The sequence below is a fragment of the Pecten maximus genome, chromosome 19 (assembly GCF_902652985.1).
Source record: "Pecten maximus chromosome 19, xPecMax1.1, whole genome shotgun sequence".
NCBI lineage: Eukaryota > Metazoa > Mollusca > Bivalvia > Pectinida > Pectinidae > Pecten > Pecten maximus.
In genome coordinates, this window is record NC_047033.1 from 5,148,548 (window position 1) to 5,164,768 (window position 16,221).

The 16,221-nt window shown below is 34.8% G+C and overlaps 1 protein-coding gene across 2 annotated transcripts in view; it reads right to left on the bottom strand.

Moving 5' to 3' along the window:
* Positions 1-16,221, bottom strand: part of LOC117317813 (allatotropins-like) — a 53,896-nt gene that overhangs the window by 17,337 nt on the left and 20,338 nt on the right. Inside the window, exon 1 of one of the 2 annotated variants that reach the window (XM_033872754.1) lies at positions 736-877. The exons of the other annotated variant lie outside the window; for it this stretch is intronic. Coding sequence (XP_033728645.1) covers positions 736-757 — 22 coding nt within the window. The 5' untranslated portion in view covers positions 758-877. Of the gene's footprint in view, positions 1-735; positions 878-16,221 lie in introns of those variants that run through there. 2 annotated transcript variants of the gene reach the window in all.

Here is a 16,221-nt window from a genome sequence, read left to right on the forward strand (position 1 = left end):
TGGCTTTTTACGAAGTGGCCAGCTCATGTCGATAACTGGCATCTTTGCACAGTATAAGAGCAACCCTGTCAGCATCACCAATAATATGATTGCAATGTATCGCATCAATTGTAAAACGTTATTTTTATGACAACTGTTAATTAGTCTGAACATAGTCTGGTTTTAAGTCATATTCAAAGTTTTATAGGCAGGTATACTGAATTGTTTATGTAGTAAACAAATACAAAATCGTTCTGAGATCAATAAGACGATTTCCGTCTCGGGATGTGAACATGTGAATCTCAGTCGTAACGCCAGGTGCTGGGTTAATTAGACCTAGTTGCAACTATCTATGGCTATGGGCTGTATAAAAACACAATAGTGAATATCACCATCAAGTTTTAATTGTATAGATTAAATAGTTTTATATACAATAATTGCCCCTGAATACATATAATTGAATCATACAGGTGTTTTCGTCAGAATTTAGCGTTGGTGGAATTGTTAAGATATCGAAGGAGAGTGGCATTAAATCAAACATATTATATAATTTATAATTGTTTGATATTAAATTATATTAAAAGAAAGTAATATACGAGAGTTTATTCAGAATCAATGTCACTCTTTTGGTAGCGTTCACCAAAAGGGCTTCGGAATTATTCCGGACATTTAGCTAAAGTCTAAAATTATATAATGCCATCAGGAAATGGCTTATTATGCTATTAAATGCGATATAATATAAATATGAATACTTACACACAGAGAAGGAATACGTCATCAATAAATCACAGTGGAAATGCTCAGAAGTTAGTTAACTTAAATATGTCGAATTAACCAGATCACCTTCTCTGTTGACGCGTCGAATTACATACTGAAAGTGCTTCCTCCAAATATAAACGTCAGTCCTTCACTACTTTCATGTACATCAAGCCGCTAGATAATCTCATATTTGATTCGATTTGTCCTTAGGCCATGCTATTTAATACATGAATCAAACCAAGGACAATTAGACTATTAATTAACCTGAACACAATCACTACGAACCACGTCAACACACAACATTTTCTATTATTAGAAGTAAATAATTCATAAACCGCACGAAATCCCGAACTGCAGTTCTCTCCCGAGGGATTCCTAGGGATACACACGATAACTCGAGGATAGTGGTCGGCAAATCATAACATACAACGTGTGCTGCGTGCGAAATCAAACGAAAATTGCATTATTTATTTTTCGCATGAAACATAACACGTTCTGATTTTCCACGATGGGGTTGTAAAGACTATCTCACCTCGAAATTGAACACTACAAATCAAGGTAGTGTTAAATGCTGGAAAACGTGATTGATGATCTATTCGCATTTTATGGTCCCGAAATGTGTTTCCTATGTTCAACTCATATTTGTGTTTTCATTCAGAAACATTTTTGAGTTTTGTCTTATTTTCTAATATCGTGTTGGTGTAAAAACGAAATGCTTTACATACACCTTGCAGAAAAATTATAATTCCCGTGAAAAGAATGTAAAAAAACCTGATGATATTATGAACTCATTTTTACCCTAGTCCTACTGATAAATGAACAGACGAGATGCAATAAAAATGTGTAATAAACTTAGTTATATACAATACATTTAAGTAGTAATGTAAGGTATTTAACTTGATTCCTAGATATGAAATAATTAATTTATGAAAGCTTCCAATAGATTGGCAGTACCTTACTTCGTATATAGAGTTATAAATAGCGTAAAAAATTTCCTGTTGGCTCTTAAAAATCTATCCCGGTTGTATAAAGGAAGATAGCAAATGCCGATGTACAAACGGACAGCCTTAACAAAGCAAGAAAAACAGGACGGGATATGCAGTCAGCGATATCCATACAGAAAAAAAAGAAATGGTTTAGAATTTAAAATCCTCATATGACTCACATACACACAGGTGTACTTCACTTATGGAAAAGTAAAAATGGTTAGAATTTTGAAACCCTCCTATGACAGTATATATAACTTACAGAAAAAATGAAAGGTTTTAATGTTGAAACACTAATAAGAAACCAAGTGATAGATTAAGTGGTTGAAATGTTTTAACACTCAGACGGCATACAAAGACACCATTATGACAACTAGTCATTGTTAGAATAAACATGTGGTCAACTGTTGTTCAGAACACGACTGAAAGACAACAGTTAAAGACTCAAATCGACAATGATATCAGGAAAAGTGGGAGAGCGTTGATTAACCAATTTGGTTTTTCATCGGACGTAATCGGTACCATATCGATTTCTATTTAAACAAGTCATCGCCATCAACGCTGACTAGCGTGGGCAAATACGTAACTAAACCAATGAAGTCTTCCCATCGCCCCTGTCGCTTGATAGTAATCATTTTGGTCTAATTAAACTAAAATGTATTCTCTGATAAAAAATATGAATGCTCTATCAATTGTTACGTCTTGGAACTGTAGAAAACAGTTGAATACTACAATCCCAACATCATTGGAATGAAATTGCTTATTTAAATTCAAATTTAAACTGTAACCATCAATGTATCACGAAGAAACTTGCGTTCCAGAATCTGTTCATTTGAACGTTAAGTAGTCAATAACAGTCAGGTGAAATAGGTTTAAGTCCATTAAAACTACATTTTTAGAACGGGATGTAGTCCATCAATTTCAAACATATTTCGTATTTTGCTATTACACTGGAGTTACAAACAAAACTGTTACAGGAAACATGAACCAATACACCATGGCGTTGGTTCTGAGCCAAGTTGTTTATTAGGTGATTAGAGTAATCACATTTAAACAACTACTTTAAAACCCCGATAGAATCATTTCCATGGAAACTAACTTTTACGAAACTAGGAAACTCTCATTCTCTTTCTACCAGCCTATTTTTAGGAATACAAACACAAACGTTTTGAAATAAAGCGGAAATGAGATTTTCACCAATCAAGTGATTGATCTAATCACCTTTTGAACAACTAGGCTCAGATCGATCTTTAACGCAATAAAAAGTTTCAAAACGTGGAGCAAATAGATATTACTCTTAATAACTTAATTTAATATTTTGATATTGATGATATAAACAAACGTGATCTGAATGTTTAAAGATATTTTGGTAGAGATACAGATAAGAAAGGATATACCATATTCATATTGGATGTAGAATATCGTAATTAATTAGATTTAGTATGGGCTATCTATATTCGCCCATTGTCAGTATAATGACAGGATAAGTTGTCACGCTGTGGTTTGTATTTAGCTTGCTGACACTTTGAAAAGTGCAGTCACTGGACCCATTACTCGTGGACATCGTCCTTAATCGTTTTTTGTTGTGTGTTAATATGACTTTGAACGATATCAATCCAAGCTATAGCAATACATAATTTACCGATTCAAAAAAAAGGTTGGTGTTAGAAATACACCGACGGTCATCACTTACTACTAGCTACTGTACACCTTATCTAAACAATATACTGATGTCAACATGTACCAGTATATAACTGAATTGCCAATGGTGTTTCCTGTTTGCTCCAGGACCTGAACCCATGGTTAATAGACCAAAGAAGATGGCACCCTTAAGTACCGCAATAACGACACGATATGCCGTTGAGAGCGTATCCTCTTAGTCTGTCAAATCTGTCAATGGTCTAAATGGTCTCCCAACAGACCACTGATCTTCAGGATATCCAATTTGTTACGCTACGGCCCATTAACATCACCCGGACACTGTAGTTCTTTATTAAAAGCGGCGGTTATACGATTTGTCCGTAAACAGCCCTGTTCAGTAAAACAAGGTTTTTCTTTACCGTATTAACTTAATTTTAGTGTATTTCTGAATTTAAACAGAAAGGAGCAGTGATGAATTAGCACACACATTACTGGCTGTAGAACACAATATATAAAACTGCTATATATCATTTAGCGAGTTTCAACTCCAAACGTGCTAAAACAAATTTCCCGCTAAATAAGTAGTTTTCCATGTAGCATAACTTCATATTTAATGGGGATTACGTGCATTATTATATATAAAAAGTTTGAATAAAATGTCCTGACTTAACCATTTACATTTGTAGTACTGACTTAACCTTTAATATTTGGAGTCCTGACTTAACCTTTCATATTTGCAGAACTGACTTAACCTTTTATATTTGGAGTCCTGACTTAACGTTTTGAATTTGGGGTCCTGACTTAACCTTTTATATTTGGAGTCCTGACTTAACCTTTTATATTTGGGGTCCTGACTTAACCTTTTATATTTGGAGTCCTGACTTAACCTTTTATATTTGGAGTCCTGACTTAACCTTTTATATTTGGAGTCCTGACTTAACATTTTACATTTGGAGGCAGACTAAACATTTTACATTTGGAGGACTGACTAAACCGTTAAGTCCTGACTTAACCGTTCATATTTGATGTACTGACTTAACCGTTTATATTTGGTGTACTGACTTAACCTTTCATATTTGGTGTACTTATTTGACCTTTTATATGTTTAGAGACCTGATTTATTTTTTTTCATTTGTAAAAGTGCGCCCTGCTGAAACATATGCCAAACTAATTATCACATTATATCTACAGCTGAAAGGAATTGCGTGTCTGTGACCATATATCTCCACAATCGTATCATATTTCCTCACAAAATCAAAAATTACAAATTGAGAATTACAAAAATGCAAAAAAAAACCCTGATGAACGGTGAAAGCGTTCAGTTCTGGGACTCTGAATATTAGTGTTTAGAATGTATGGAAATTGATATCATACCTATGCATACTTGAATCACCATATCGTGGTATGTCCACAGGTACATTATGTATATCTTCGGCTAACCTTACTAAGTAATTACTTATTTAGTAAGTAATTGATTATGGAAGCATCCCCTGCACAGGTGATATTAAAGAAAGGTTGTAGTTTCCTGACAATTAATCAGTTGATTTGTAACTTTAGCCTCCATATGAACCCCGCCATCATCTGACACACGTGTGATATACACAAGTATAGGAGCTAAGTTATCAAATAACCAATAGATGGAAGGCGATGACTTAAAGAATAAACGCCAGATATACGTCAATGTCTTATATAATTACCTTAATATGTAATCTAATGAACTGAAGAATAAATGCTATGTGCTATCAAATAGCCAGAATATGTAAGTTTACGAATTCAAGAAGAAACGCCAGATATACGTCAATGTCTTATAAAATTACCTTAATATGTAAGCTAATGAACTAAAGAATAAATGTTATGTGCCATCAAATAGCCAGAATATGTAAACTTACCAATTCAAGAAGAATTCAAGAAGAAACAACAGATCAATTTCAGAAAAAACGCCAGATATACGTCAATGTCTTATAAAATTACCTTAATATGTAAGCTAATGAACTAAAGAATAAATGTTATGTGCCACCAAATAGCCAGAATATGTAAACTTACGAATTCAAGAAGAATTCAAGAAGAAACGACAGATCAATTTCAGAATAAACGCCAGATATACGCCAATGTGTTATAAAATTACCAGAATATATCAGCGAAAAATTTAAGGAAGAACGCCAGATTAATTAAAGAATATAAGCTAAGGAAATAAGGAACAAACAAAGAATAAAACTTAGATGTTCAACTGTACGCCAATGTGCGATACGATTATCAGAATATGTAAAATATGTAAAGAATTAAAGAATAGATGAATTAATTATAAAATAACGCCAGATATGCATTCATGTATTATGAAATGACCTGCATATTTAAGCTAATAAATTAACGAACAAACGCTATATATACGCTTAATGAATATAGTTATGTATAGTAGCAAGAAGATTTAGACTTTGGCATTTACATTTAAGGTCAATATTACTTTTATGTTTTTTTTCTAGGGCATTCATATTTACAATATTAACAAAGGTAAATAACTTGGAAGAAATAAGCCACAGTATAGCAATGGGGAACAGATTCAATATTGCGAATATCGTGACGGTCGTAACGGGTTCAAATCTGAATAGGAATATCTAAAAGTACATATAATATAACTTCTAAATATCCATTCATGTTATTCCTATATATATATATCAATTCTAATGATGCCTGTGTTTAATTACGCATGCATGGTATATAACCATACACAGTAAAATATCACCGTTAAGCAGATGTTCCTGATGTTTACCAATTTTTGAAAGTAAAGATAAAAGAATAATTGAGAATGCTGCTACAATACGTTTTAATTAGTTGAATATACCACCTACTTGATAGCTTTCACATATTTCAATCATCATTTCTATCCTTTTGTGCCTGATATTTAGAAAATTAATTTGATGAATAGATAGAAAATACAAAATCGACACACGTAATTGATCAGTTAGGATAAAGAAGGAATGTATAGTTTAAGCACACAAACACACACATATATATATAATACTTAAAATCGAAGAAGCGTTGCAAACGTGAAGCAAGTCAACCTGCTCGCTGGGATAGACACGCCGACACATTATTTATTTCGATGACCTTTAAGGCCACAGTTCGATTATTTTTTTTTAATTTTATATATCATTCCCTGGTCATAATTTTTGAACATGTGTTTGCAATTGAAGAGGAATCATGCTTGATTATCAATATATACCACTGAACACGGATTATATCCACAAACAATATTCAGGACTTTCTGTAAAAATGGAAACATTGATTAGTTCGAGTCATATGATTATTTGGATGGTGGGCTCCCCGTCCACAAAGTTAACTGTATGGTCATAACAATAAAACCGCGTATGTAATGTGAGATTGTCATATACGGTTGTATTCTATAGAAGTCTCGTAGTCTAAATAAATTGAATTTAGGAAATTGAATAAAACTAACTGTATTGAAAAGAAGCAAACAATGCTGGTTTAAATTCTGTTCTCGTGACATTACTCATAAGTGACGCATGCTATTAGGATAAATATTTATTATATTAACAAATAACAAGTAGATGTGTCAGTTCTTAGATACTGTAAATCACTCTCATTTCGCGTATGATTTATTTTCGCGTTAACCTGCGAGAAGAGTCGATCGCGAATTTAAATCCTTTCGCAATTATTTATTCTTAAATAACAATTTTTGATAGTGGCCAAGATATCAGTTACCGATATACATATAGGAGTCTTGAAGAGTCTCTAAAGGCGCAAGAGCACAAGGACACAACCACGACCACACAGACCGGCCCGTTTCTCAACTTACCGAGAAACACAAACCGACACAAGTAGAGTGTGTCGAACCACACAGCTCGGATTGTCACTTGAGATTACTTTGCCGGTGCTCTATCCGACTGAGCTGTCGCGCCTCTTTTTAACGTAAACCAGACTTAAGAAAATACATTGGAACCATTGCATCAGGTATATCACAACATATAATTAACCACATTTTTATACATACTGATGAGAAGAGAAGATACAGTTTTGGGAATAGAAAGGAAAATTAAGTTTAGTCAGTGTCTCCAAGGATCCCTCGGGACCTGAAAAATCTCTTTATCTTGCAGACTCAACATCTAAACAATCGAGCGTGAAAACCCCGTGAAAATGTATTTATATACTATTACCGTTTGTCCTTGGTTTCGCACGTGCAGGTTACCCCTCACAATCATATTAGACTGCGATGGATCGATAAATGGTCGGAACAATTTCAAAGCACCGCTAAAGCGACAGGTCAAAGAAGCAACGCTAGGATTAAGGGATTATGGGAAGGATACGAGATCATAATGTAATCTGTTGGATGACTTTTGTTAGGCAGTAGGTAATTGGTCCATCATTGAGCTATAACTATAACTATTATACCCATAATATGTTCTTGCTCGGTTGCCTAGCATTGTCATAATTCCTATGGAATTTGATATACTGTGACGTTTGGAACGAGAGAGGATTTTGGGATTCTGTATGATTTACATTTGATGCAATCTCGTATGATATATTTGCTAGGTCTAAATGAAGCGATCCAGTCGTGAACATATGTGATACAATCCAAAGAGCTCCACTTTATGTGGTATATTCGTAAGCGTATGAATCAGCATTGAGACAATATGGTATACACATTACTTTTGTGAGTGAAGAATTTTGTACACAAAATGACATTCGCGAAGAGGGAAAATTTATATAGCCCATTTTAGACATAAGGTATACTAAATACTTTGGAAATTTAGGAAGAACATTCAAAATGCATAACCGGCGATATTACATAACAGTTAATTTATTTACTGGAAAAAGTCATATATATGTACATATAGGGAGGTCGGGTGGCACAGTAGTAACACATTTGTTTTTCACCTAGGCGGCCGGGGTTCGATTCCCCTATCGAACGTGAAAAGGTTAGGGTTCACCTGCCCGGCCACGTGGGTTTTCTCCGGGTAGTCAAATTTCCTCCAACAGAAAGACCCTTCGCGCACTTCCATCCGGGCTAACAAGAGTGATTTATATACTTTAATATATCTTGTTTTACTATGGTTGTAAAATAGATAAAGTTTACATTTACATAAAATGGTGTTGGTAGACCAAAGTTAAGGACACAATGGTAGCAGTTCTAGTTAACTGCATAACTTTCTGACTTGAATAGTTATCGCAGTAACGCGGCTTTAACACTTTGTAACTTTGTATCAACATATTAGCGTCGTTAACAAAATTCATCGATCGAGTTTGACAAAGGTTTTTGTCTTAAGTCTAATCTAATAAAGAAAATGTGTTCTAAGAGCAAGACATTGTAGTATTTAATCAAACGATTAACGATTATCTCAGGAAATAATAACATAAATCGAAAATTCAAAACAACTGCATTGTATTACAGCGAATTTCGCCGAACGATAAAGTTATCTGTATTGAACAATAGAGTCAAAAAGATGATTTTTGATTCGTCAGTAACTCTTTTGATCAAAGGAATGATACTGCCTGCGAAATATTCGGTAATATATAAAGTTGTCCTTAAGACACCCAAATGAAGAACACCTTCATGTAGGACTCTGTATTATACTTTTGGTTTGTTTTTGTTTAACGTCCTATTAACAGCCAGGGTCAGTTAAGGACGTGCCAGGTTTTGGAGGAGGAGGAAAGCCGGAGAACCCGGAGAAAAACCACCGGCCTACGGTCAGTACCTGGCAACTGCCCCACGTAGGTTTCGAACTCGCAACCCAGTGGTGGAGGGCTAGTGTTAAAGTGTCGGTACACGTTAACCACTCAGCCACCGCGGCCTGTATTATACATATAGTAAATGGCACAAAATGAACGTTTTTCTGCCTTAAACAATTCTTTAGCTCTTTTAGGACTCGTCAGCGAATATAGTAGCCGAACGTTTGGATATTCAGATACTTTGGATGGGAAACATTATATAACGGTATTATTTAAACATTTTCCTTACCGGTACCAGTATGTATTTAAGCTACAAATCTCTACTGTCTGAAACTTTGACGACGGATCGTCCACCAGCAGAATCAGATATGGCATGAAGTCAAAAAATATACTCGGCTGAGGCAGTAAACAGTCACATATTTGAAGGTATTGAAACCGAAGGGAAAAAAAAGTAAAAATAAATAAAAATAAATAAATAAAAAATATCATTCTAATATGTTGTTTATTACTCTCGGGAATGAATTCAGGATCCATAAGTGGTAGTTAAAGTGAGAAGAATGGAACCCGTAAAAAAGGACGTTCAAATTGAATGAAAGCTGTCAATTATAGCCAGTAATTTTATACTCATATCACCTTGGCCTAAAGGAACTAGACATGGTGCTTCAATTCTGGGAAGTTTCTGTTGTCCCTGACGTGCACCAAATCATTGTGATATATCTATTGTTGTATTCCATGGTTCCCTGTTAACAATTCATTGGTGACAATATATTATTACTTCCCATGATAAACAATTCTAAAAAAATTCCTTTGTGTGGTTAAAAATGAAATATATTACCTAGTGCAGTGATACTGAAGATATGACCAGTATATAGCCATACACACAACATGATCCAGTGGGGAATCACAAAAGAACCACGGTGATGAAATAACATTTCGCTCATGGCATCAATAAATTATATTTAAAGCAGAATTGAAGTCATATATCATAGATAATAACTTGTTTACAACAATAAATAACGAAGAATTTGCAACCTATTGCAAGCGATGGTTTCTGTCGAAGTAATTCAAATACTTTAAATGATGCGAGGCTGATTCGCAATGGCGCTGAAATAACTGTATAATTATGTACTTATATAAGTCGAATGATTGATAGGTGTATTCACTTCAAAGGGTTACATATTCAGATTGGCATAATCAAGGCCAGTTTTAATGTAATGAGGAATACAATGTTGTATACTCAATATTGATCACCTGGGCATATATTTGTATATACAGAGAACAACTCATGTCCACATGGGAATAAACAAGGTTCTGATTGTGTTTTACCTGTCCATCATCAATCCATTTACCTTGATGCACTTCATTAACCTTATTGTGTTTGTTACATTTCTGCTCGAACAATTTGTCTACCTTGATGGATGACATTACGGCTCAAACCAATACATCATCTTTATGAAGATAACCAATAACTTTTCAATACACATGTACTAAGGAAGGTGTATGAGTTAATTTAGATAACACGACCATCAGACCAAAATCAAAGTTTGTATCTATCCGAATCTGATGGTGGGGATGGGGATGTAGGTGGAGAAGGAATGGTAAATATATAGATACCTTAGTTTCAATAGTATTGATGCTATGGATAACTTTTGAATAGCATTCTGTTACTGGGATTTCCACGTCCAATGAAGGAAGTATGATGGAACAGAATAATTTAAGAAAGACGATAATATCAACAGACATACCCATCATATGTTGTCGTTTCAATACCGCAATGTGGTTACCAAAAGGCAGATTTTCTTAATGATTTATTTCTAATATTTCATTAAAATGATACATCATAATTGTGTGGTAAGCAGAAACAGTTAACAATAGAATTCGTAATTCAAATGAAAAAAAGTTAAGAACCGTTTTAAAAAAAAAAAAGTACCAGCAGAATCTGACCAGGTGTTCCAGAAGAGTAAGAGTCTTTTGGTCCGACGACGACTCCAACATTACATAACTAGATCAAATCTGGGTTTAGCCAAATGAGAGTTAGGGTGGGGACGACAGAACCACAAGGCACATCAACAAATATCAAGCACGCCTGACTCCATATCGCATCGGGAAATAGAAAATAATATAATAGAATATAATAAACATGCCGTGCAATGATATGTCATATTGCTTAAATTGTGATGCAGATAACTTTCTATCAATTTGTATGTATTGAAACCTGTTATTTATTTAAAATCGCTGATTTTACTCTAGATAGGTGATATGCCTAAAATACCTGGACGGTTTCTAAATTTATATAAGTGTAGGGGAAATCTTGTCTGACACAGGCTCATCATATGAAAAGAACAACTGATTGATACATATATTAATACTTAATTTGGTATATATATCAACAAGATTTCCACACGACATTGTCGATAACTCCTGCCGTAAGAGGGCGCTAATTTCGTCCGAGACATCCGACACCTAGTGGAGTAATGTTTTATCTGGACACGTCACACCATGGCCTCTACAAAGGTTAACTCATCTGATGTTATTTTTGCGAGTGCTGATTTAGCTCTTTAAACCCTTATTTGATTCGAAGATTTCTGTTAATCAATTTTTGGTGGCGTTACTTGAAGTTTTAAACTTTTAAGTTTTATGGGGCCGCGGTGGCCGTGTGGTTAAGGTGTCCCGACACTTTATCACTAGTCCTCCACCTCTGGGTTGCGAGTTTGAAACCTACGTGGGGCAGTTGCCAGGTACTGACTGTAGGCCGGTGGTTTTTCTCCGGGTACTCCGGCTTTCCTCCACCTCCAAAACCTGGCACGTCCTTAAATGACCCTGGCTGTTAATAGGACGTTCGCAAAATAAACCTAAACCCAAACTTTTAGGTTTGGTGGAAAATATCAGTTAAACAATATATTTCCCCCTCCTTTGGTCCAAACAACATCTATGAAATTATATGTTATCCTTGAAAAATGGCAAAAGTTTGAAACCCTCCGAAATTACAACTTTCACAGTATCCATAAAGAAACCTTTATGGATACTGTGACAATTACTGTAATTAACATTCACATATATAAATGAACCAGATGAGAATTATTTCATTAATTAAATCGACGACTTCACACACATTCATTCCGGCAAGGTTCTTGAAATGATATACATGCATAGCAGAATGCATCAAAACGTTTGCACAAACAAAGTGCAGCAAAATGATTTTAACACTAGAGGGCGCACTCATTGTTGGGATGAGGCTGCCATATTGAGGAGGTAACAAGTGATGATAGTAAGATTTAGCTCTTCTGCAACGACAATTCTTGACATAAAAACCTTGAATCTCGAAATTGTCTGCGAAGAACGCACCTAACCTCTAACCTATAGTTCCCCTCCCCTCACCCAGTTCCATCAGCAGGTACTAATAATCCTTACCATTACAGTAAGTCAAAGAGGATGGGTTGTGTTAAAACTCTTCAAAAACAGAGTTTTCTCTTTTCTGAACCACTTTATGGTTAGTCTAGAATACATCAAGTTTTCCTATGTTTTCATTGTATATCGTAAAATAGTCGTCAAGTTAAAGGGACATTTCTTCGTTTGAATAAAGTGTAGGTCGCCAAAATGAGACTTAATGGAAAATGTGTATTTTTCCCAAGTAGCAAACGTTATAATCTTTACATTAAACGACAGTTTTACTCTCAAGGGAAACCAAAGTGCTTCATGTAATAAATCCTAGAAATTCTCAATGCGACCAGAAGTATCACTAATTACTGCAAAGGCAGACGGTATTTATGTACGAACGTCATTTTTCTGTACATTTCGGCGTTACGTTCATTACATGTTAGGCACAGAAACTCATATAATCCTCATTCGGGCATAGATTTTATCCATATAAATTTTACACGTTTCTGATGTCAGAACGAGATATTGTCCCATTAATCGTTAAATAACGGTAAAGTAAAAGTGTTTAAACAAAAATGTTAAATTGTCGGTAACCGAGAATTAAAACTACTTGAATTGAGCATAAGGATAATCTATTTTTCCGAAATGTTACTTCAGGATAGATACAGAATAAAAACAACCCTTCTGTAATTTGAGTCAATATAATATTGGGTACAGTCTTTATCACCATGTGCAGCCAGCATCTAGGAATGATTCTGGTGTTATTTGTCAATATTGACAAATGTTCATACCGTGTATTCCATGATTAAATAATTCATGTAGGTTGTATTAAAAACATTGTACTTGTAATATTCAGACTTCAATACATGTGTGCATGTTAAAGTGCACGTTCATAGCACGTGAAACCTGCCGATATCACCATATATATCTGATTACAGCATGCGGGTTTTTAAAGTAATGCATTTCATTAAGTTATAATTGACAAACGTTTAGACTGAATACAACAATTTGCATTGCACTCTGATATTTTTTGTAAGTACAGTTAATCATTTGCTATATGGCAAATTTCATATGTTTCTGTACATAATGACAAAAGATATTTGCGTGATAATCTGCAAATTCGAAATGAAGCTTAAACAATCACATCCTCTATTGTGGTAGTGCATGAAAGCCAATTTTGTTGACTTTTATCAACGGTGCTTTGCTGATCGGACTAACGTTGTAGAAAAGTACCAACTACTTGCAATATTTATTAAACACATGCCAAGGTTTGCATTATAAGCACGTACTGCTTACATATTGAGCATTCTTAGCACGCCCTTACCACACACATGACTTGTGAGCTCAACCAGATCTCTTATCAAAACAATACAATTTTGATAACAGACTGGAAACGATTATGTAGCTTAATAGCGCTCTCTTGTTGTGCGATTATAGCCTAGGGTCCTGACGCGATAGAAAATCACAGAAATCCAGATACAAACCCGGCATAGTGGTGATCGAGCTCAGTTTGTCGGAGCGTTATCCGTGTTTAAGACATTTCATCCATGGTTCCTTGCTTTTGTGCTCAACTCCCAACACAAGATCCACATTTTCCTCATAAAGGTTTCATTATGGTGCCTTGGCAATTGACGGAGGATAAATTTGATATAGGAATACATTCACATTTTACTGTTATAGCGCAGTAATAAACCAATCGGTGGATATTTTCTTATGATATCGCTTTAAGTCCTACCGCAGATAATGTCAACATGTTAGTGAAAATTAAGAAATAAATTGGCGATTAACGAAGGGAAAATTTGATATAGGAATACATTCACAATTTACTGTTATAGCGCAGTAATATTTTCTTATGATATCACTTTAAGTCCTACCGCAGATAATGTCAACATGTTAGTGAAAATTAAGATATACATTGGCGAATAACGAAGGGAAAATTTGATATAAAGATGATAATTGTGCCTTGGTATATACTTTACTGTTATCGCAATAATAAATCCTTTGATTGATATTACGTTATGACACCTCTCAGCATCATATATATTATCAACATTTAACGGAATCCGGAATCCAATTTAACGGGTGATAAAAAAAAACCCTATTAAACCAAATGTATCGTGAAAGTGGCTTCTGCTTCAAAAAAGACAATCACCAGAACAGTATTCTTAATGATCTAAAAGATGGTGACGTAATATCTTCAGTTAATTCATGGTGATACGACACACTACGACGATACAATTATAATTACATAATTACAATTAAGGAAGTCGCGGGGGGTCGGGAATGGGGGTGGGGTGGTGATGGTTTGGTTTGGGGTTGGGGGTGTAGTTGGATTTGCACAAGGATATAATTATGATATGATATAATATCTAGTATAGATAATCTGAGATCTAATTTGAAAAATCGTAATCAAACAAAAAGTTAATTTGCTGTTGACATAATAAAAAAAATGTCACGTGACTATGATATCTGGAACAAGTCTTATAACAGTGTCATCACAATGTTCTTTTAAATTCAAATATTGAAAATTATTGAAATCATAGATTGATTGATTCATGAAATTATAAATGAATTGAAGTTTGGCTCATTTGCACACATCCCTATATATTTTGATATATGTTTTACCTACTTTGAGTTGGTCGTCATCTTTGATAAATAATTTGGACCCATAACATCACTGAAAAAACAGCTACATGGTGCACGCTAATTCATATACAAACGACAACATACATTTGTTTCAACCTCTCTATGAGTCCGTATTGACACACAAACAAAAGTTTGGAAAAAGCAAGAAAGGTCCGAACATACGCATTGATGGATACGAAAGGCAAGAGATGTGACGGAAAAGGGACATTGGCAATTACCCTTACCCAAGATTGTATCAGATTCCTAACTTCTGTACGTTAACTAATTTTTTAATAACATGATTCTCATCCAAGCGGTTCTCATATAGTGCCTGGTAATATAGCGTGTTTAGAAGGAAAACGCTTCGGCATGTTTTTGTCAATATATATATTTATTAATTATCTTCAATGTTGTGCCTGTTGTATTCTTGTATTGCTACTCGAATTGCAGGCTTACTATCCTATAACAGTTCCCCAAAGGAGGATATATGAATACATTAATACAGTATGTCACCGCGGGGGGTAGATATACGGTAGGTACATGGTCAGAACTAATCTTAGCTTTCGGTCAATAATCGTCTCTAGGCTTGCTAATAATACACACCTTACATTCATTATCTCGGTGCATATTTTGGTTCCAATGTAGCCATGGTCTATTAAAAAACAGATTAAGAAAATATGGTATAACGTGAAAAACATTCAATACACTGATATAGGCCGATGTCAGTCTTTGTTGTGTTAACGCCTACATCATTCCATGCTGTAACATTGCCAGATTGATTGATGGCAAACTTAGATACGATGGTCTCTCCAAGTTCCCCAGTCTCAATTAACCGTTTCCGGAATAAGTGTCACGTCTCCTTTACATCCATCACTCGAATACAACCAATCGCACACTTCCGGTTTCAATAGCTTTCGATTTTTTTTGTTGAGATGTGAGATAAGAGTATGGTTGATTGGATTTCCGGTAATTCGATAAAAGTCAAAGAAAAACGCGTCAACTATGCACTTGATTACATTTTCGACATTCAATTATATAAACATTAATAATCAGCGATGGTTTGCTGTATAAACGAAATGTCTCAACATAACGCCGGCTGTCATGATGCAAGCAAAGCACGTGCAGACAAGATTGTAGGTTGTTTAAACTTGGATATTTAACCGTATCG